This window comes from Sinohyriopsis cumingii, chromosome 14, assembly GCF_028554795.1.
Source record: "Sinohyriopsis cumingii isolate HCF-2022 chromosome 14, ASM2855479v2, whole genome shotgun sequence".
NCBI lineage: Eukaryota > Metazoa > Mollusca > Bivalvia > Unionida > Unionidae > Sinohyriopsis > Sinohyriopsis cumingii.
In genome coordinates, this window is record NC_142974.1 from 91,349,488 (window position 1) to 91,374,018 (window position 24,531).

The window sequence follows — 24,531 nt, forward strand, 5'->3', positions numbered from 1 at the left end:
TCATCAGAATGTTGTACTCTGGCTTGATTTGCATTGACATTCACTTGTCCGTTTCGTTCAGTTCTACTTAATCATAGGTATAAATATATAAATAAGAATAAAAGTAAAAACGCACACCACGGACATTGAGAGGACAAGTTAATTCTGTCTAAATTTTGTGTTCAGAGGGATTTTTCCATGCAGTTTGAACAGCTGACTTGGTTACCACCATGGCTAACCCTAAGAAGGACAAACATTGATTGGCTAACTAAGGTCATGTGACATGAATAGGAGTCTATAAATACGAGTGCAGACAGTGCACTAGCAGATTGCTGTCAGAGCTTCAAAGTATGAACATTTAAGTAGAAAAGAATTTCAGCCATGTATTCTAAAACCATCAATTATGTATTTTTACATAACCAATACTAACTTTGGCACTTAAAAATCCTCAAACTTAAATTGTTTATGAGAAATTTTAAATAGATTTGTAACATGACTGATATTGAATTTAAATGCTTTATAATTAATATATAATTCGTTATAAAGCTGCTATCTCCCATCACACTGCTCAAGTACACTAGTACAAAAACTAATTTTTTCATTGAGATCACGCTAAAATGTCATAATATGTTACAGTCAATCTAATATATTTAACTGTTAATATACACAGGAATTTAATAATAGAATTAATTTTACCATAATATGGTGTATTGTAACGTTGTCTTTTGGCATTCAGACAAACAAGTCTGCTCCATATTATCACAAGTTGATATTGTTGTGACAGACACTGTGTTTATGTAAAGTGACTAAGCGAGATTGAAAAGTATTGTTCTGTTTCACATTTATTGTTAAATAAAAATCATTTTTACCTCCTGAACTCTGGTCTTTTCGATATATAACACATGGGGCATTACAATATTTACATAAAGAAAAAGAAAAGGCAACCAGAACTACAATTATTATTCATTTTAAAAAATTTATTATGCAAGAATTCTTTATTTGCAATCACACACTGTGATCTACCATATTTGCCAGCCTACAAGTCTATACTTTTGACAATAAAATATTGGATTTGATTATAGTCTGAATCGACTTGTATGTGGATCATGTTTTTCAAATTGCTTTATCATAGGTCATGTAATCTTTTGCATGTAAAAATATTTTCTCCAAAAGAACAAAAAATAACATGTAAAACTAATTATCGTATAATGAATGAGATCGTATATGAAAAAAATACAGGACCCAAAATTGAAAAAGATTTTTAAAAATTATGTGATCATCAGCATAAAATTCATGTACATCAGATGTAATTGTGCTAAAGCAGCATGTATTAGCAAGATACCTTGTTTAAATTTGATTACATGTATGTGCATTAGAAAAGACAAATTAGAAAATGAATAACCATGACATAACCAGGTATTCCATCATATTTTTCTTTTACCTCGTGACCAAATAGAATATGCCTTGATATAAGAGGTTTCAGAATCACTCTAATATGTTTTGTTTATTTACCAGACATTCATGATCATCTACAAGGTCAATACTATATTCCATTGTCAATTAATACCACTGAATAAACAGTTCCTTCTAGTTTTAATTATCCATTGTCCAGAGATCCACATGGCTCGGCAGTGTTATTTACATGCTAATTAAATACGCTACAAGTAGGGTCAACTCAACCAAGCAAACACCTGTCTGAAGGAAATAGAGGAGAGTGAGGCTATGAACAGGGGATTGTGAATATGATATCATGAATGAAATAAATGCCAGATACTTAGTCATGTAGCTTTCTCAACCAGTGGAAACTTTTGTACTCGTCAACAAAACTGTCAGCAATTTAAAATTTGAACTAAAATAAGCCAAGGTCAAAACCAAATGCCATCTGAGTACAAGTAGTGTAAATGCACTTTCTAATCAGGAGAATCATCTGTCTGGGAAGAAGAGGTCATTGTATTTGCAAAAACAATTACACAGCATGCTAATTGGTCATTCTTGGGATTTAACCTAAATGAAATCTATATGGATATAAATATAGTGAATATTTAAACTTTGAAACTGAGAGAGTATGGTATGTATTTTAATAGTTTCCAGTTATTATTTACTACTGTTTTCTATCTTTGACAAAAGCTTCAACTAAACAGGCAGTAAGGTTCAAAACAGCATGAAGAAGGGCTTAAATCTTCTTCTCATATCAGTTGTTGAAGATGCTGGACGCCTTAGAAGAACTGAAAGACTCAATATGCTTCTTGACAACTTAACTCGTGCTACACTTATCCTTTGAAGAACCACTTGGATGCTGTAGTTTACAAATGATGGATTGGAATTTTCTGTTGCAACACTGTCATGGAATAAAACAAGAAAATAACTTGGTAATGCCTTAGAACAATTTTGTGTAATTGGTTCTGTACATACATAGAGCATTACCAGGGGAAGGTTTTTTCCCCCTTTTCTAAAGGTGATTGAGTAATACATGCAGCAAGATGCCCATATGTGTACTTTATAACGGCACATTCTGTTTTTGGTCTTTTTTAGTATTTATAGAAGGCATCTCCAGATGACTAATGTTAATTAAAGGATGACCAATATCTAATTTATCCTCAGTCTTTCCCACAGCAAGGCACATCAAAGACTGGAACAAACTGTTATAGAAATTAGTGGAGACATTTTCAAACTCTAGGATGCAACTCCTATATGAATTCCAGTCAGAAGAAATCCTCATCCAGTCCTGCCAACTTACATGACATTTCTTCACAGCATTATTAAGCAATCAAACATTTTTGGAATCTACTGTTAATTATGGTAATGAAAGAACACACATGACTTTACCTTTTTCATTTTCAAAGTATCTAACACAAATGTCATTATACACCACTCCCTCGATAACTCGCGCACATCGGGGTCCAGAAACATCGACCGCACTATAAGCTAGGGGCGAGTTATCGAGGGACCTATAAAATAAGCCCAAAACCAATAAAGTGATTGACGACATAACGTAAAAATGGGGGGGGGGGGTAGGCAGATTATACTGTTGAATATTCACTTTATAATCGTTCTGAGATTAACTGTTAATAAATATCTCTTCATAACGGTGTATTTTATTATTTTCTCATAGGACAACATTAAAAATTTCAGGATAAATTACAGTATATTGAGGCGATCATCGAAAACATTATTCCACGTGGTTTCCGTTCGCTGAACATGTGTACCACTTCACACATTGTGTACTACGTCACTAATTTTTATGTTGAATTGTATACATTCTAGTTTTATTGTTTGAGCCAAATTATAATTTTTTTTTACACAAAAGATCGACTCTTTTCGAGAAACTGTGTCGATCGAACGATAGATAGATAGATAGATTTGAATGCGATAGAAGTAAAATGGGAAAAAAAACAAGAGTTAATCAGTACTAACATATTTAATTGGTCTCAAATTTAAAACAACGTAAATTAGAACAAGTTAATACTTGCCGTTTGTGCCGCGCTTGACAAATATCAATTCACTTTTTGAAAAAATCAGTTAATTTTTTGTGTGTGTGTTACTCCTTGGTTTCTCTGCCGCCGAGCAAAATCCCCCAGATTTCTCAACTGCATGAGCTTTACGTAGTCAACATTTTGGGTCTCCAGCCACCTTATGGCAATATCAAAATATTTGCTTCCTGTGCAGAAGGGTGGGGGTGCAACATCTGTGTCTGCATCACTTTCAACACTTGTGTTATTCCAGTTAGAATCGTCTTCTGCTGCAAATTTGTTCGCTATAGAAATAATTATAGTTTCATCTGACATGTATGCGGCTGTAGGGCAATCATTGTCAGAACAAATCCACTCCTCCATCAAGAGAAACGCCCATCTCAGGACCATGAGTCTGTACTAATTTCTCCCAAACAGCCTCGGCATTAATGACATCAGTTCACTGAAACATTCGAAGTCACTATCGTCGTCGTTGTCTCTGTTACTGTTTAGCTTTACGTCAAAGGCAGCTCCAAGACGCTTAATCCAGCACCCGAGGTCTCTTGTAATCGATTTTTTTTTTAATGCAACAAACACTTCCCCAAGTTGTTGATCAAAACAAAGCCGGCATGTACATGTAATTAGGTTCTCACAGAAGTATTCACGGGTTTCGATGTGACGGTCGATTGACTCTTTTCATGTTTTCAATGAACAGACTATGTTGTAATTATAATGTTTACACTGAAACGGAATTAAAGGATTAGACTTTCACACAGGAAGTCGTTTAATTGGTGTTTATTTCATTCTCTGTTGCCACCTGTTAACATTTACCAGAAGTTTTCATTGATCGCTATTTCACCAGACTGTTTATTTACAGTATAATGACAACTATTTATCCTAAAAACTTACATAATATATGATATCTTTAAACAGAGGTCTCGCTAGGATTTTAAAACTGGGTCTTTCTGCCTCTGAATTCAATCACTAAATATCAGTATATTTTTTCACTCGGCCGCCAAGTCAAAGCCTTTGAACTAGCCGCCTAGCTGTTGCATCATGTTCTTTTTTTTTTAATGTACTCTTATGAAATAGCAACAGTACATCAAAGAGTCTTTCAGTCACTGAATTCTGTCATTGTAAATATCAGCACAGTAAACTGATCAACACATTTTCCCACAAAGCAGGTGGCTGAACTGAAACAGGACCGGCAAATCTTTGAATTTTCCCGCGCACCTATTACATGCGTACGGAGGACTCCCGCCTTTTCTGCGTCCCAGATCAAAAATTGGCGTCCAAATACGCGTAATTAAGCGTTTTCGAGATCTCTGAAATTAATTCTTCTCTAGAACTTGCAAATTTCAAAATATGGATTATATTTTTACGGGCATTAATCACCATTTTCGATAATAAAACGAGCAATGTATCAAGGTTTAATTTATCAATTCTTATCGTAATTTTTTTCATGTTCAGCATATTTTAAAGATATTTTAAATACATTTTCTCTGGAAAAAATCGGGAGCCAAGACGGACACCGCGTTATAAGCGGGATCGCGAGTTATCCGGGCGCGAGTTATCGAGGGAGCGGTGTAATTGCTACTCCTGCCTGTAGCAACACTACATGTAACAATTTTCATGGCCACAGCTAACATTCTGATAAACACCAAACAATATCAGATGCAATTATGGAATCTAGGTACATCTATTTAAGAAAGGACCAGTATTGTCAGATACTGGCAAGTGAAGTTCATGTTTTATTAACTATTTGGTAAATAACACCCCTGCAATTATCAAATTAGTGTCTGTTTTTTTAATTTTGCAATAACAAATTCATAATCTAGGTATCTGTGTGTGTTTAGGATTTTTAACATAGCTTTAACAGTTTGTCAGTGATATTGCTATAATGTCTGCAGTGTGGAAGTTTACAGTGACGTCTAGCACTGGGACATCACACAGCGCACATGTAGCATGATGTCCCACCCAGTCACATTATCCTGGCAAAAGGCCAACTAGTCCTAACACTAACCTCTTAATGCCAAGTGTCCGGTGAGGCAGCTGTTAGTACCATTTTTGAAAGTCTTTGGTATGACTTTGCTGGAGTTCAAGCCCATGACCTCTTGCATCTGCTATGTATTTAACTAAGTGAGTGGAGCTAATATTTGTTCTACATAAACTGTAAATGGATGGAAGACCAGCATTAGATATATGATGTGATCATACAAAGTAACTTCAACTTACGTAGATTTGGGATTTGGTTTCGAATTCAGCCTCCGATTATTTTTCTGTATCATCTACAATGTAAAATTTCAAGAATAATGAAGAAAAAAAAATATTGCAAATAGTACCTAATGTGCTACATACATGGATGAAAGTTGGGAAAAACCACAATAATGAAAAGTAAGCCCAGGGGTCAAGGGTGCCATTTAGTCCGAAAACTAAAGAAAGTAGTAATTTTGACACTATATTTTTGTATGAAAATGGTAAGAGAATATCCAAATTTCTGATTCTTTTGTATGACACATACATCCAATGAATCATTGATACATAATTTCTCATTGTAAATGTTGAGAAAAAAAAAGTGTTTCCTTTCTTCATCACAATTTTTCCATTCTTATCATTCCATAAATGTAAATATATTCAGGAGCCGAACATAAAATTTAAATGGAAATGCACAATCGCTTATCAAAGTTATTATTAAAGAATTTCATTTTTTTCTCACTTAGTCAACACATAATATTTTCTCAGTCTGTTAGCATGCTTTACTTTTGTATGTTGACTGCCTTTTATGTTTCAAAGTCATTCTCATGTTCTCAACATTAAAGGTGGTCAGCATATAAATAAATTGTATAAAGCTGCTGAAATAGACAATACATTTTCTTCCATACATGACCAGCAGTCGGGAGAAGGAGATGGTTACACTTTGAAGTTTCAACTCATGAAAAAAGGAGTGTGCTGATATTTAGCCATTTACACAGATGTAACTGTACTGAATTGGAGAGAAGAAAAAATAAATGCAGTTATTGTCAGTGAATTTAGCATGGGAAAAATTCAAATCATCTGGGCTGATTACAACAAAGCTAAGATAGTGCAACAAATTTAAAAAAAATAAAATCTTTTTACAAAATGTTATGCCTTCTATCAAGTTATGTGATTTTGATCTTTGACCTATTCAATCCAAAATTGATACATGCCCTTCTAGACTCAAACAGATGCTACACACAATGTTTGATCGTGGCTTGTAGTCTAAGAATCAAATTGTTGTGTGGAAACCATTTCCCTTATTCTTGTCCCTCTAACCTTGATTCTGACCTGACTGCAAAATAAATAGATATCTTCCTGGCCTCAAATGCAAGACAGCCACAAAGTTTGCCAAAATAAAATATAATATGGAAACCATTTTGTTCTTTGAGTCACGTGGTCGTCAGTTTTATCTCCAAATTAATGTGTGTTTTATGCATCTCAACTGCAAGTCATTTACAATGTTTGGTCATGGTAACTCGTATGCAAGTTACTGTGTGCAAGTGGTTTTCTTTTTTTCAGTTCAAGTGACTTTGACTTTTTGAGCCCAAAATCAATAGGTTTCTTCCACGACCCAAATGGCAGCTACTTACAAATTTTGACAATGGTAGATCATGGTTGACTGGTTGTTTGTTAAGTGCTTAACACCATTTTTCAAAATGTGAGAGACTATACATGGCAGCCAATATACTTGTTGAAGAAAGAACCTGGGAAAACTATGTGAAGAACCAACTCCCGGGAAGCTACTGGTAAGGTTTCTCACTTATCCACACTGACCAAGTCCAAGACTTAAAACCATGCAGACAGGGGTAAGATGTCAGTGAGACCAATCAGCCACACAGGGTCTTTAGTAGATCATGGAAAGCTCCAGTTATTGTACAAAAAAAAAAATACATAACAGATGAACAGATGGGTGGACAGACATGGTAACATCATATAGCCGTATTTTATAAAGCATGTTTCTGAAGCAGTTATCTTGTTTCTCAAGCAAACTTTTATATTTCTAAGCAAAGAACGATACTATGTAAGATACAAATGTGCCAAGGTTGGGTTTTGACAAAATGAGAGAAATGGACAAACAGACCTAAATGCAAAACCTGCATGAATATATGTAAAATGGCATTAGAACCTGACCAGTCATCTGACATGATGACTGCTTACAATGGATGCAATGCCATTTACAAACAGATATCCACATTAGATCATCAAAATAAAGTGACTTATTAAACATAACTGAGGCACCTAACAAATCATGTATTTTATTTCAACTCATACTCTACTTTTCTTTGCACTGGACTATTTTATCTTCTTTATATATTTCAATATCATTACTAATACTTCACTCTCTTGCTCCTGTAAAACATTTTATACCAGGACAACACAGCAGTAAAGTATCAACAGAATGTATCACTTCTTAGTTTTTGAAAGCATATCTATTTCATTACGATATTTAAAAACTGTGCAAATATGTAAGAAAATATAACTAGGTCAATAATGTTAAAAGATGGCAACATTATTATTTCAACACTACATAAAAAGCAAGGTGAATCAAAATTAGTTTGCTAGTGTTAACAATTTATACAAACTGAGAAGTCAGCACTGTTACTGTCTAGCAAAACCTTGCATGAAAAGTTAACACTGTTACTGTCTAGCAAAGCCTTGCATGAGAAGTCAACACTGTTACTGTCTAGCAAAGCTTTGCATGAGAAGTCAACACTGTTACTGTCTAGCAAAGCCTTGCATGAGAAGTCAACACTGTTACTGTCTAGCAAAGCCTTGCATGAGAAGTCAACACTGTTACTGTCTAGCAAAGCCTTGCATGAGAAGTCAACACTGTTACTGTCTAGCAAAGCTTTGCATGAGAAGTTAACACTGTTACTGTCTAGCAAAGCCTTGCACGAGAAGTCAACATTGTTATTATCTAGCAAAGCCTTGCACTTTACCTGGAAACTTGAAGATGGACGAGAAAGCAAAGATAAGGCATCAATCACCAAATCACTCATTGTCCGGTAGAGCCTCACCTGCAAATGGTATTTGCATTAATGTGTGTTTTATTAAAGAAAATCTGATTATGACCAACGTGATCAAACACAAATGTAAAATGTTTGAAAACAGTATTATTTTATACATTAGAAGTTCTGGTTTCCTCAGTGTGAGTAATGTTATTCTGTGTCTCGCCTGAGGGCTCTCAAATTTATGCAAAACATAAATGGTATTTACATGTATTAAAAAATAATACATGAATACTATACTGCTATTACTTCTTAGCAGAGATTTAAATATCAGCGATAAGGACTTTACAAACCTAAAAACTATAAATTGTGCACATTAGATTGTCTTCTGTCATAAAGTTCTTGGCCTTTGACCCCAAAATCAACAGGCTTACTTCTTACTCAATGTGCAAGTCAGCTACTACATTTGGTAAACGTACACAATAACTGAATTACTGGACAGAAACCTTTTTTCTTCTTTCAGTCCATGACCATGATCACGAGATTTGGACTTTAAGCTTTATCCTTATTCCAACTGAAGTCATCTGCAATTCTGGTTCAGGTTCGATGTTCAACTTCTGCTACCATGTGCAAACCAGTTCTTTTTTCTTTAACCCAAGTGATAGCCATCCATAAAGTTTGGTCCAGGTTTGTGATGTAGAATTTGTTATTATGTAGAAGCCATTCTCCATCTTTTCTTCACCGTCAAACTGATCTTTAGCCTTTGGACAAAGGAAGCTGATAGGCTGACTTCAAGCTACCCACAAACTCAATTGTCTGGAAACCCTATTTTCATTCAGTCACAGTCCCTGAGATCAATAGGGTTCATCCTTACCCCAAGTATAAGTCATCTAATATAGTCTACAAAGTGTTTATGGTGGACAACTCGAGTTATAGCATGGAAATGAAATTGATAATGGATAGGTTGATGGATGGACTTCAAAATAAACCAGATCTCATGGTGCTGTATAAAAGCACATAAAAATGGCTTCCATGGAAAACAATCTCTCAGATTTTTGCTTTTTGCTTTTTTACTACAGTGTGTGTGAATTCTCCTTGTCCTTGGTCAATACTTGCAGGTGGAGCTATAAAAAGTTTATAAATTACGACTCAGGACAAGACCCCAGAGATACTTAATGACTTGTCTTTTTTTAATACAAAGTGTACATATTTCTGGTGATAGGATGCAAATCTAAATTATTTCAAAGTTATGACACCATGGGCGTAGCCCTGTGGGTTCAGAGCAAACCCAGGAATCTATTTCACTGCACAGCTTACTTCTTCTAGTAATACCAATTAAGTGTGTGTGTGTGTGTGTGTGTGTGTATATATATATATATATATATATATATATATATATATATATATATATATATATATATATATATACACTTAAAGGGTGAGGAAGTGAATGGTTTCCAATTTATGGCTCTCAAAGCCAGGTCTTGGAAATGGCAGGGAAAGATCCTCCTGGTAGCAAATGCTGGTTGCATAAATGACTTGACCTTTTCATGACAAGAAAGTATATAAACATTTATAATGTTGGAATCTTATTGGCATACATGCCAACCCCAAAAGAGGTATTAGTGTAATTATTGCTGATATAAGGTGGCCAAAAAGTGTCTTTTGGGCACAGTGTTATCTATAAATTACATGCCATAATTACAGCACTAAATCCCTCTTGCATTTTTCTCTAAAAAAAGGGAAACAAATAGTATTGTGTCACTACAAAGTAATCAAGTGAAAAGAAAACTAAATTCTTACTTTTTTTATCAGTTCACGCCAATGTTCTCTGCACTGGTCAGCATGGAATGAGCCAAACGCAACTTTTTCCCATTCAATTTGTGCCTCCTGTTCACTGTATGGCTCGACATCACACGGTGGCAGCAACAACATGATGGAGATAAGAAGCCGATGGCTGTCTTCGACGCTCCATTTTCCTGGCCCTGACAGAAACAACTCATGAAGTTAGTCTGCTAAGAGGTAAATGATAGAATATTAACATTTGAAGTTGAAAATCTGAAGGTTACACATGAAATGAACAAACTGCCAAGCCAGTTGAAATAATTAAAATAAGGCTTGCAATGTAATGGTGTGTTGACCATGCTGACACTTACAATTAATATCATACAAGATCAGGATCATCCTTCTGTCATCAAGCCTACTGATTAGAAAAAAGACAGATTATGATGAGGTAAAAAGTCATTAAAAAAACTTCAATCACTGGTTCATAAAATGGCCATTAGCAAAGTTAGAATTAAACATGAAGAACTTTATAATCTGGGAGCAACATGGTATATAAAACAGCAGCATGGCACATAAAACAGCAAAAGCATCTATGGGGTTTATTTCTCTCTACATTCTTGGTAGGAAGAAACCTTTGAATGAATTTTTCACCAAGTGACCAGATAGAACATTTTAAACTTCCATTCAGTGTTTTTTCTACTTGCTACTGTGTTTTGCTGCTGCTACATCATGTATTTTTCTACTTGTTCCTCAATGTGTTTTGTTAATGGTTACTATATTTTGCTCCCTGCTACTCCATGTATTTTGCTACTTGCTAATCCATTAATTTTGCTAATGGTTACTTATTTTGCTACTTGCTACTCCATGTTTTTGGCTACATGCTACTCCATATATTTTGCTAAGGGTTACTGTGTTTTGCTGCTGCTACATCATGTATTTTGCTACTTGCTACCCTATGTTTTGCTAATGGTTACTGTATTTTGCTACTTGCTACTCCATATATTTTGCTAATGGTTACCTGTGTTTTGCTGCTGTTACATCGTGTATTTTGCTACTTGCTACCCCATGTTTTGCTAATGGTTACTGTATTTTAAAACTTGCTACTCCATGAATTTTTATACTTGCTACTCCATATATTTTGCTAATGGTTACTGTATTTTGCTACTTGCTATGCCATTTATTTTGCTACTTGCTACTCCATATATTTTGCTAATGGTTACTGTGTTTTACTGCTGCTACATCATGTATTTTACTACTTGCTACTCCCTGCATGTTGCTAATGGTTACTGTATTATTACTTGCTTCTGTATTTAGCTACTTGATATTCCATGTATTTTACTACTTGCTGAACCATGTGTTTTGCTAATGGTTAGCATGCCTTTTGCTGCTTGCTCCTGTGCACTTTGCTACTTGCGAATGCATGTATTTTTGCTGCTTGCTACTCCATGTATTTTTGCTACTTTGTACTATGTATTTTGCTATTTGCTACTTGCTCTATGTGTACTTTGCTGCCTGCAAGTCCATGTATTTTTCTATTTGCTACATGAAGTATTTTGCAAATTGTTATTGTTCATACTTTGGTATGCATTTTGGGAGGGGGATGAAGCTAACTTTCATAATGTAATACACACCTGTTGGTATTATAAAACTGGTTAATCCAGGACAGAATAGCCATCATCGTTGTAATAAGAATTCATCCTCTTGTTTAATTGCTATTGCATTGTTCAAGATGTTTCATGCTAAAGTTTACTGAATAGTAATTCAGATGTCCATTGCTCATACTTACACTAGTGTAATGAAAATATGGTTAAACCAATTAAGTGGCATCTATGAACAACATCAAAAGTGTAAACAGAAACTGTATATAAATCAAGAGACGCTTCCAATGTTAATAAACATAAACATTGCTGACCTACTGGACATTGTTAGAGCAATCAGATAATGACTAACCTCAGGACCATGAGAAAAAATGCTTTGCTCAAAAATGTTCAAGATGGAAAGTCAATTTAATACAATTTTTGTTTTTATTTTTTCAACTCTTAAGTGTAGCAATTGCAATGATGTGTGAAAATAATATTGAATAAGGGACAATTTTGTGCATATGGAAATTGGAGTCTGAGCTTATGACCTTCGAGTCACGGCTTTTTATTTTTCCAAGTCATCAGTCCTGTACCCATGTCAAAAACAAAATTCGTTGAGCACTGTATGTATATGAATTCATATAAATATTTGTGTGAATCACATGATCATGTTCCTTGCTTGCATGTCTGGTATGTATTTTTCAACCGGCAGAAAACTGGTAAAAATATGTACAGAACACTACACAGTAGTCATCTGGACTAGACATATATAGTGCCCGACCTGACAAAGTGCCCGACTTGACAAAGTGCTAGAATCGGCACTTTAAGTACAAAATAAGAACTTGAATGACAACCAGAACAAAAAACACTCACCTGCTGGTAATGTGGCATTTTCTGCATTTCTCACTGCATCTATTTCAACTTAAACAAAAAAAAAATAATAACTTGAAGCTTTCAAAAGATTAGACCCTCTCAATATTAGGGGCCAAACAATTTCAAAAACCACTCACCCAGTTAGGAAAAATGTAATTAAAAAAAAAAAAACAACTAGCATTCTTCCAACTTGAACTCTTATTCTGCCCAGCTCTTATATGACAACACACTATCATGTTCATAAAAGACAAATTTTTTTTTATTTTTTTTAAATCTGTTTCTATTTGCTTAATATAGATCTGGGAATTTTTACAACTTTCAGTAATTCTGTATTATTCAATGTTTTATATTTCTTTTCCTTGCTCTTGTATCCCAGATGTGTTTTTTATCAATATTCTCCTTCTCAGCCCGTGAAAAATTTATAATAACATCTTTTTGGATGTCCAATGATGAAAGCTGACATGGCTGATGACCTAAAAACCAATCTTTAACACCAGAAAAAAAATCACACTGAGAGACAAGAAAAAAGAATCCAGGTGTACAAGATCCTAACTGTGATAAAAACTTCAATGCCAAACATATATGTATGCTCTTTATATGAACAATTTTTAGTGTTCACAAAATGAAAGTAGTCTGCTCCATCTCTAGTAAGCAGAATTTTTCAGTCCAATACGACTACATTTTAGCAACGGGAATCCTGACAACAGCATTTCCAATTATTGCCTGGCATTCAGTTCCACTAGGAAAGAGAGATCTGATGGTCATAGATAAATGAAAGGGTATAGGCAAGGGCCTCCTTTATTTCAGTGTATTGACAAAGGGGCTCTATGAAACAAGGGATCCAAGTAGGCTCTAGATCACTCACCAAACAGACATTTGCCCAACATCCAAATGCAACAAAATTTGGCCAGAAACCAGAATCAGTAGAATGTTTTTCTAGAAATTTTCCATTGCAACTAATTGACTTTGTATTTAGTCAAATGCTTAAAGGTTTCTCTATAGTTTTTATATCTTAATATATATTTGATATTAGCACTGTTTGTGCAATATTAAGAGGATCCTATAACTGCATGCTTTGCGTCAAACTTGGTCAAATAATCTTCAATGGATTTCCATTCAAAAGTACAGCTGCCAAATTTTAAGGCTGAACAACATTAACTGCATATATTCCAAATGGCATTCAAGTTGGAAAACTTTGTCAAATTCTGTTCAGTGGTTTTGGAGGAGTTCAGAGTATTCACAACACAAACATATACAGTTCACAGTATAGAGTATATAGATTTTCAACCTTGTCTCAACATACCTATCTCAAACACATGCACTCAACATAAATAAACAGAAAATATCAACTTTTTTCCATGTATACTCCCCCCTCTCTATTTTGTACACACGATTACAAAGGAAATGCTTGATTTATTTTTCAAACCAAACGTTTATTCCATGGTTATGTATATTTAACACAATTTTATAGTGTTTTCAACATTTTTAACCAATAAGAAATCAGGGATCTGTTGGCACAAGTTATATATTGAGCCGTCAAGAAATGCTGATCAGTGTCAATGTCAGTAATGGAAATGGCTGATCATTGTCAATGTCAGTGATGGAAATGGCTGGTCATTGTCAATGTCAGTGATGGAAATGGCTGATCAGCATCAATGTCAGTAATGGAAATGGCTGATCAGTGTCAATGTCAGTGATGGAAATGGCTGATCAGTGTCAATGTCAGTAATGGAAATGGCTGATAAGTGTCAATGTCAGTTATGGAAATGGCTAATCAATGTCAATGTCAGTAATGGAAATGGCTTATCAGTGTCAGTAATGGAAATGGCTGATCATTGTCAATGTCAGTGATGGAAATGGCTGATCAGTGTCAATGTCAGTAATGGAAATGGCTGATAAGTGTCAATGTCAGTGATGGAAATGACTGATCAATGTCAATAATGGAAATGGCTGATCAGTGCCATATGCTCAGAAATCATGAAGCTTTCTTAACACTTGTGAATAAGAACATGTTCACAATTAAATGTAACTTCTACATTCGAATTCCACATTTCTAACTGGTTTTGAAGTCAGGTTACACTCTAGATGTAAATAGGATAATATTAATATTACTTGTTGATTTTTGACATTTCTCCCCATTCTTGTTCCTTGTATACACATGCCATCAATACAAACTCTAGAAGTTACATATATGTTTATAACCTGTAAACAATCTTGTAAAACACTATTTTACAATAAACTAATGGAATTGGAAAAAAAAATGTTCAAAATTATATAAATTTTAATTATTTGGACATTTTTAATACTATGTAAAAAAATGTTTTATCTGCAAAAATGAAGGTTTAACCCATCAATGTTTATGACATGGTCTGGGATATAAATCTACTGATGTTACCTTCCTCTTCCTCGTCATGTTCTTCATCCTCCTCCTCCTCAGAGGACTCTTCATATCTCCTTTTTTTGACATCTTTTTCAGAATCTGAACTATCTGCAATAAAGTCAATTAATTACCATAAACATCTAAATCCCCTTTGTAAATTAGGTAAAACATAGCACAAGCTAAAGTATAACTGCTTTTTAATTCTGAGGGGAAGGGGGCTTTTCATTTTGTAGTAAGTGAAAAATACCACCCCCACCCCCCCAACTGACTTTGCACAGTTAATTATATACAGGATGCATACAATTCCTGCCAAATATGTACACATCAAACTGAAATGATTCGACCTTCATGCATTTGCACCGCCAACAATTACCATATCAAGGTTTACAGAGTGATTTCTATTAACAAGTTTATTTCATCTTTCATTCTGTAAATATAAGAGTTGGCTTGTGCTTCACAAACTCACAAAACCTATTCATTTGCAGAAGCAAAGTCATGTAACATTTTTGCCAATCAACACAAAAAACAAAATTGACAAAATTTGCATGAGGGTTGTTACATTATCTGCCTCAAACGTTTAGTAAAATGACCGCATTAAGCCACTCACTCACTTATCTATGGCTAGAATTAAAGAATATGTTGGATTATAAAGCAAGCATTTTCCAAATCTGAAGATGTTTCTCTTTCAAGACTCCAAAACATGTCAGAAAAGATGATCATGTACAAAACCACAAAATATGTCACACAAAACAAATCTGACTATATTCCTTTAAATTGCCATTTAAATGTATAGAATACAAATCCTAACTTGACTTTGTTGACCTGCATTATGTTGCTAGGTGGAAACAAAATAAAGAACATAAATTATTGTTTACTTTTAAACCTTTAATTCTAAAGAATTTTAGAGCAATTTATGTGCATGTTATGCAAAGGAAACATTTCCTCTCACAGTATGAAGAAAAAAAACCCCAATAAATGCAAAGTATTACAATCTTATCTTGTAACGAAAAAAGTTTAACCCTGAATTTATGTGTGCCAATAAAATAACTCGTTAAGATAATTTGGTTAAAAATTCCATTATTTAAAGACATTTACAAAAGGGTTGATTTAAATTTTGACAAAGATCTTTAAAATTACATATTGTTGTATAAACAAGGACTGAATTTTCTGTAAAATCAACTTGTCTTCTTGTAGTGCAATAAATCAGTCCCAAAACCTGTATTGATACATGGGCTCTTATCGTTTCTTAATATATAATAAAAGGGACAACAATTTCCTATTTCTCATGCATTCTATTTAAGATCTGAAACCAATGATTCAAGCTACATGTCACTGTGTAATAGTTTTGCACTAAAGTTCAGCTCAGAGATTCAACAATTTTCTAATCTGGGGTTCCTCTGAATATTCCAACCCTGTTTTTTTTCACATTTGGACATTTAGGATGGAGTGTGAGTTCAGAGAAATTACATATAAAAAAACATGGAATTTGCTGTCACCGTAAGATAGCTTACCAACAGGCCTAGCAAACTGAAACTATGATATATCAACTTCTACCTGCATGAAATCGATAGGAAAATTATTTATTTTCTCAAAAATGGTAAGTATTATTTTCGTTATGTCTTTAATCCGCTGACAGACTAGACGAAACTTGGCAAAGATGAAACCTGACCAGTTACTGCTCTGGTGGTTTAGTGGTTAAATTGTGAGGTCATGGAGTCGATCACTGGCCGAGTCATACCAACAGCTGCCTCCCTTGGCATGCAGCATTAAGAGGTTAGTGTTAGGACTGGTCGGCCTGGTGTCAGCATAATGTGACTGGGTGGGACATCATGCTACATGATGCTCCAGTGCTAGACATCACTATATACTGCCATACTGCAGACATCGTAGCAGGTCTCACCATTTGCATTATTAGTCACATGTCTTGACAACTCTCAAACAACGATGCTGAAAGTCCAATAGTCACGTGATATCAACAACAAACTCCTGTTTAATGTCGTTGTACAAAATTTCAATTATATTAAATGAAAGTCTGATACTTTTTGTAAGCACCAGAAAGAACATAATTCTCAACATATTTATTTCGAGAACAACAAGAAACTTGGCCAGGTTGAGTCATTAAGCAGTGTAGTCTGGTTCCCTGCCTTGTATACTCCTTGCATGAGAGAGCACATGTCAACGTGGTAGTCACGTGATACAACAAAACTCCGAAGCAGGTTTCAGAAAATATAGAGAATTTTTGTGCTCTTTCATTTTTGTGTTTTTATTAGAACCAGTATACGACTTTGATCAAGTATTTTTTTCTATAATATATGAAAATGACGGTTGTGAGATTCTGTGTGCTCTTGCGACAAGCAATTGAAATCGCTAGTATCTGCTAGAGTATCTTTCAGGACTGTAAAGATAAGTTGTATATCTCTCCCTCTTTTTTATCACCATAATTTCGCTACTTGAGTGAATGCATTTTACTATGTGAGTAAAAGTTTACATTGTTTACTACCCGAGTAAACTATATCCATCGTTTCATTGTCAAATCGCTGTGACCCATTCATCTCTTGTCTTTGTATTTGCTAAAGTAATTTATTTGTATTTTTCATCATTAAGTCTGTGCGTTTTTATGTTAATTAAATCCAATATTTGGATGATATACATGCACATTTGCATAATTAATTGCTCATTCAAGTCATCCATTATTAAACATTGTATTTATATCATTGTCAAAAGTGTTCTGTTGTGAATCAGAAAAATCCGATCTGGTTATCTTGTTAAAATGCCCAATACTAAAATTTGTGGCACACTGTGTGCAAAAAGCATGATGAATATCAATGTTTAATGGCAGGATGCACAGACAATTTTTGGTATATTTCAAATTAAACTTCACTTTTTGAGCAATACATTTCTTTTTCCTTGGTGGTTAAGCCCTTTTCAAGATCTTACATGGTTATGCCCCAGTTTCTCTCAAAAGCATTTGTAAAACTACTCTTATACATATAGATTAAAATAGGATAAAATGCTTGCTACCAGGCCAACTGTACCAATCGGCTGTAGTTCTACTAATATCGCGACCAGCAGTACCGGACCATTTCAGCAACTGCCAATATCACGACAAGCCCCTAACGAGAAATCAGTTATTTTATTAAAGATTTAAAATAATTGAGAATTGGAGAATTCGTGAATTTTTTTGCTTGTGGCGTGAATCAATCAATTGCTGAAAAAGTCATGAAATTCACACCAAAATCATGAGGGTTGGCAGCTATGCTTATGGACAAAAGGAAATCATTTGGATGTATATTGAAAAAGATTGCATTTTCTTTTGATAGTCAAACAGTTTATAAAATAATAGCATTTCAAAAGTGATTTTCAACAGACTTTGTTAAGACTTTATAATTGTTTGAACTCAAATTTGTCTCCCAATTTTCAGGGAATTAAGTTGGCATAAATATTTTCAAATTAGTCTTTCAGTCTGGTTAATTTATTCATCAGCATCATTTACAATACACTTTTCTAATATTAACATTGGTGACCTAAGTGGTTACAGTGTCTTATGTTTAAGTGGTAAGAACGTCCACCTCGGATCAAATATGTATAAAAAAGGTACTAGCAGCTGCTTGGGACTCGGCATTAAGAGGTGAGTGTTTGAATTGACTGCCCTGGTATCAGGATAATTTGACCAGGTGGTGCATGTTTGTGGGATTATGCTCTAGTGCTTGTTCGGGGGGGGGGGATGGGTCTTGTCGCCAAAATAAAGGCACTGTGTAGTGTGTTTTGATATCAACTAACAGTTTAACGAAAGTCAAATTTTCAGAAATATCGCACACAACTGGCAACCAATAACGACACTTTCCTACAAAGTAATGTTTTGTCAGACTTTACTCACTCTGATGTCTTTTCTCTAATAAATTCAAATTCTCACAAAAGAAATGGACTTGTTTTCAAGCTTTGTTGGCCTACATTTCAGTTGACTGGAAAGCGATGAAAGCCGGGAATGCAGAAATTGGGTTAAGTTGAAATATTATTCTTTAATGAAACCAACAAAAATATATTTTGCCTATTGCAGGGCTCGAAATTAGCGGTAGTCTGCTAGCCCGAGGCTAGCAGATTTCCTGTCGGGCTAGTAAGTTTGGGTTATCAATAGTCAGCGTTTGTTTACGCCATTCCCTAATAAAGACTCAACTTAGCAGATGTTCTGTAGAATCAAAGCAGTGGCCATTGTAAACACAGTCATAAAATATTAGCATGAGAAGATGAAGTCAACTTCTGCCTTGGAAAGGTGCATTTCTATAACAAGAATCCATCTGATTTTGTGCATTTCACTTAACAGCGCAAATTACGGTCCAATCATTAACAACGGAAGCTTGGTAATTGATCCCAATTAATCAGATGACGAATTAAATGAAGAAGAACGTGGCATCACACTTTATTCACTTGACCACAGTAACAAACTACAAAGCAGTATACCACTCAAAAGAACACGGCAAAAACTATTCAAAGAAATTAGTTTGCACATTTTTGTTTACGGTTCTTCTTTCTTTTTTTGCTCACTACCCAAATGCTCCAACAGTCACAAACAGGAAACTGCATATTTTACATTTGCATCGAAATAATTATAAGAATGAGATCAATTTATTAAGATTATGTTATTGACACATCCTTTCCATACAACTACTTTTTCTATGATGATAATAGTTTTTATATTCTTCCCTTACAAGAATGAACAAATAATTGAATACACGTGGAGATATCCAAACAGAATGTCGTACATTTGGTGGGAATTAAAATCTCTGCGCATGGGCATCCAAGATTTGAAAACTGTCTGCCTTATTATTAATTTCAACAATACATTGAGGTTCGATTAATTAGGAACAATTACCAAACTTACAACTTACGATACCGTAATTGGATCTATTAAATACAACGCATCGAGTGTCGTGGCTTCATTTGATGGGAACACACCTTTTCCAAGCTGAAACTAACACTATCTTCTGATGCTAATATTTTATAATGGTGTTTACAATAGCCACTGCTTTGATCATGCAGAACATCCGCTGAAGTCTTTGTTAGGGAGAGGTCATTTAATTGTGGGAGGGGGCAAAGACGTGTTTTGAAACATGTTTCTTGCTCATACTTTCTTATATAAAGGACACTGTGCCATTTCTTTTCTTGCTTTAAATAATCCGCGTCAGCTATACTATAACATCTCATATTTCAAAACAAGGCACAATTCCCTCCTTACAAGACAGGAAAATGTGGCATTTGATAGGCGTTCAGCCACCGGAAAAAAAAAGCAAAAGTTGAATGAGAATGATGACGAATAATTCTTATGATAGGGAAAAGCATAATGGAAAATTTCAGAATGGACAAAAGACAGGGAATGGCTGAATTATGACGAGGAAAGGAACGTTATGTGGTGTAACTGGTGTATGCAATTCGCAAAAACACAGAAAACATCAAGTTTAGTTGCGGGTTGTTCGAACTTTAAAATTGAATCTGTAAACTTACATTAAAGCTATGTGACATTGTTTTGTGAACAGGACTAGTAAATTTCTCAATATACTAGTCATTCTGGCTACAAAAAAATTTGTGTTAAATTCGAGCCCTGCTACTGGAACTGTAAAGCAAAGTTTCATTTCGTTCAATAAACGTATCAGCCACATGAACCTACTTAAACATACTTCGGCATACTAGACTAACACTGCATTGCATCAAATTCACATGAATGTCAACAGAACATGAAAATGCGTCCATTTGTAAATGTCATATTTTCATTCCACCAGGATAAAGACAGCACAGTAAGTATATTAATTACACATACATAAGAGGAAGAGTGTCAATATATGCTGCCAAATGAGTGAGATATTCCTGAAACTCTGACTACTCATTCCGATGTCATTGACATCGGAACACACTATACAAGCCCATTATTTGGATAGTAAGACACGGCACTTAAAAAACGTTCTATGTCTTACAGTGTAGGACTACCTCTAGTGCTAGACATCACTATAAACTGCCACAATGCAGACACCGTAGTGATATGACTAAACTTTTTAAAGTATGTTAAAAATGTAAATGACACTCAAATTTTCATTTATTATGACTTAAATGACTCCGTCAGGCATTATCAAGCTTAGAAATGTTAAATAGGACTCATACGTAGAACCCGATTCTTTTTAATTGGCCTGATCATTATTTATAGGTTCTTTATTAGCCAATACGTGTTTGAAAACACTGAAATATATTACGGATGCAAATATTAATAATAAAAATTCACTAAAAGCGACCGATCTCTTCACCCTGGCGTAAGTATGTCACGTGACCATTTCTTCAGTGGCACGAACTTTAATATACAAATGTTGCCATGTCTGGTAAATTGGCAGCAGACAAAATATTTACAAAGTGATAAAAGTTTTCAAACGAAGAATAAATCAAGTAGGTTATGATATAACAGCTTGAGAATAAAATAAAATGTGCGATGTATTATTGTACCGTAGTATAAAATTTGGAAGGGGGGCATGACACGTGGGTCACCTGTCGAGTCTACCACTGAAAAACGTAAGCTCAGAAAATGTTATCAATATCAACAAGAGATACTTGTGCCTTGCCTTTATGTAATCTCTTTGCTAGATTCGCCATAGTTTGAACAGAAACAAGACAAATCAAAATTGTATCCGACTCGTGGTCCAATCTGGCGCCCAACCGGATGTTGATAAACTTTCAAACCGGTAGTACTAAAATGTGAAGAGAACTTATGATCGCGAAAAGAAGAAAGAGAAAAAGAAATCTTGTTTTCTTTGTCTTTATCAAATGCCAAAAAAAAACCTGTTTTAAATTAAAGATAATGACAAAACACATTGACTAATACAATAAGCGGAGAAACTTAGTCGGTAGCCAACACTCGGGCAGGACATGCATTATATGGCAGACCGGATTCGGAACTCCCACTCAGTCTATATATATAAAATAAAAGTACATACAAGCACAAACGTAGTCACTTGTCACTTGACATTTTACCATCGTTTTATTCTTGCGCACGTTTACTGGGTATTATGCGCACTTTGAGTAAATAGACATTCATTTTTTCTTTGTGCCCTTTTGAGGAAAGTCATGCCCTTTTGAAATGTTAGACCCTACCTCACTCCCCAATACTTGACCTGATCCGGCCCTGTAGGGCCAGCCAGTAGACATAAAACACACAACATACGAGAAAATGGTCAATGGACTTCAGAAATTACGTAAAATTCCAGTTTAAAAAAAACGCTGTTCTCCTTAAAACCTTAGGACGATTCCAGTCTTACAAAAGAATGTACATAACACATTAGCATACGTTAGTAAATTAAAAATAAAAACAAAATGTCCGAAAAGTTGGATTTGGTTAGGACATCTTTCACTGCATTCCATTCGGTAATAAAATCGGCATAAGTGAATTAGGCCTATAAATCAGACCCACGCCTATAATAATATTGACGGACGGTTTATCAGAATGAGCAGATGGGGACGGGGGGGGGGGGTATTCGACTAAAGAGAAACATGTTAAAATATATGATTAAAGGATCCTAAATATAAACACATTTGTAATATTCTAACTTAATTTGCGATAATAAAAAAAAAACTGTAAAAAAAAATTTACTGAATGAAAACGAAAACGTACCGTAACGTGATTACCTGGGAATTTCCGTACATTCATACTGATAGAAACAACCGAAGTACTGTTAAAAAAGACTATGTACGAACCGACATAAAGAAAAAAGTATATGATCATGCAAACAAATTTTTTAATCAATTAGAACAATTTCTAAATTTCTCAACAAACTGAAGAAAGACTGTCAGAGATCTGCATTTTTTAATGTTGAAATTGGGACTGAAATACGGAGAAAAAAAATATAACCGAAACCTGACTAAATTTTGACAAATTCGATTCACCTCACTTACGCTGTTAGTTCAAATAGGTCATTTTAAACAATAGTCATATTTCAGTGACACCTATCCCGTTTTCTGGAAAGACGAAGCACTTACAGTTTGTACGTTCACAGTTTGTAAGTTTCAAGAAATTCGAAGAAATGTTATATTTTTCTCAGCTGCCTCGTTGAACATATTATCTTCTTCAACACTGGCAAGGTGAAAGTGGTCCATTACTTCTGCTATTTGAATATCTTCAACGGTATAAGCACTTTCCATTCAGGAAGACACGATACAATTGCTACAGTGTGGGAAACTCGTACAGGGAATACACATGCGGATGACGTTGCGTGGGAAAGATTGCGGTCACATGCAAAGTCATAACGGATGATGTAGCGTGGGAAAGTTGCTAATTTCGTGCAAACCATCGACGCGTACCACGCAGGGACATCATGGGGGGGGGGGGCATGGCACATTTGCCCCCCTCCCCCCCCCCCGAATTTGCATATGCTGTAAAATGTAAAACTGCTGTTGCCTATATACGAAAATTAACGAGCCCGTCAAGTACCCCCACCCATAAGTTTTGCCCCCCCCCCCTTTGAAAAACGTTGAAATGACGTCTCTGGTATCACGGGTGATTTCCACGAGGCTCCTTTTAAGTATTATTTGCCTGTTCTTGTTGTTGTTCTTGGTAAAGAGTCTGTGTGTTCGATTTGGAATGTAATGAAACTTTAACGATTTTTCAGTCATATCGCTACGATGTCTGCATTGTGGCAATTTATAGTGATGTCTTGCACTGGGGCATATTGCCGCAGACACGTAACATGATGTCCCACCCAATCACATTATTCTGACACCAGGCCAACCAGTCCTAACACTAATCTCTTAATGCTGAGCGCCTAGCGAGGCAGCTGTTAGTACCATTTTATAAGTCTTTGGTATGACTCGGCCGGTGTTCGAACCCGCGATGCTCTAACCACTAGGCCACCGGATGGGGTCTTGGGAGAGAGAGAGAGATGCATGCATACCAAAAAATGACACGGACATAACAACGGTATTTAACATGTTAATATCCCTCCACCCACTCGTTCAGATGAACATAGTTATGAAACTGCATGTGAATCACGTAATCAGAAAACAGTAAAGGCAAACACTCGATCAGAAGATGAGACAATTGTGTATGGCAAATTATGAATATTCTGGGTAATGTTGTGAGTAAATTGCATAAACTGAAGTAAAATATTTAAAGTAGAAAGTGTATGCAATATACATTGAAATTATTTTTATAAATCTGCTCTGGAGTGTTACATATCGATAATCCAAATGTTTGTTGGTCCGAAGGTTCTGTGGTAACCCATTTGCAAATACCTTCAGACCAAAGAACTCTCAGAATTGAGAACCCTTTTCTTCAAATATTTTCGGAATAATGGCCTTCGGACCTTTGGACAGCTTGTAAAAAAAATCCAGACTAACAAACCTTCATACCTTTGAAACTTTTTCTTCGAAATTTTGAAATCACAGATCAATGATCCTTCGGACTATTGACCCATATATTCTTCGAATTTGCTAAACCTCCTTGAGCTTTGGGCTAAAATGTTCGGAAAATAGAACTATTGCACAAGAAT

General features: G+C 35.0%; 1 protein-coding gene across 1 annotated transcript in view; it reads right to left on the bottom strand.

Annotated features, from left to right (window-relative positions):
• The window catches only part of LOC149784377 (uncharacterized), a 65,127-nt gene extending 41,960 nt beyond the window's left edge, over positions 1-23,167 (bottom strand). Inside the window, exons 1-6 of the mRNA XM_089932429.1 lie at positions 23,024-23,167; positions 15,029-15,121; positions 12,634-12,681; positions 10,199-10,380; positions 8,387-8,464; positions 5,664-5,716 (exon numbers count right to left, since the gene is read on the bottom strand). Of these exons, the coding sequence (XP_089788555.1) occupies positions 5,664-5,716; positions 8,387-8,464; positions 10,199-10,330 (263 nt within the window). The 5' untranslated portion in view covers positions 10,331-10,380; positions 12,634-12,681; positions 15,029-15,121; positions 23,024-23,167. The remainder of the gene's footprint in view (positions 1-5,663; positions 5,717-8,386; positions 8,465-10,198; positions 10,381-12,633; positions 12,682-15,028; positions 15,122-23,023) is intronic.
• Between the last annotated feature and the right edge of the window lie 1,364 nt (positions 23,168-24,531).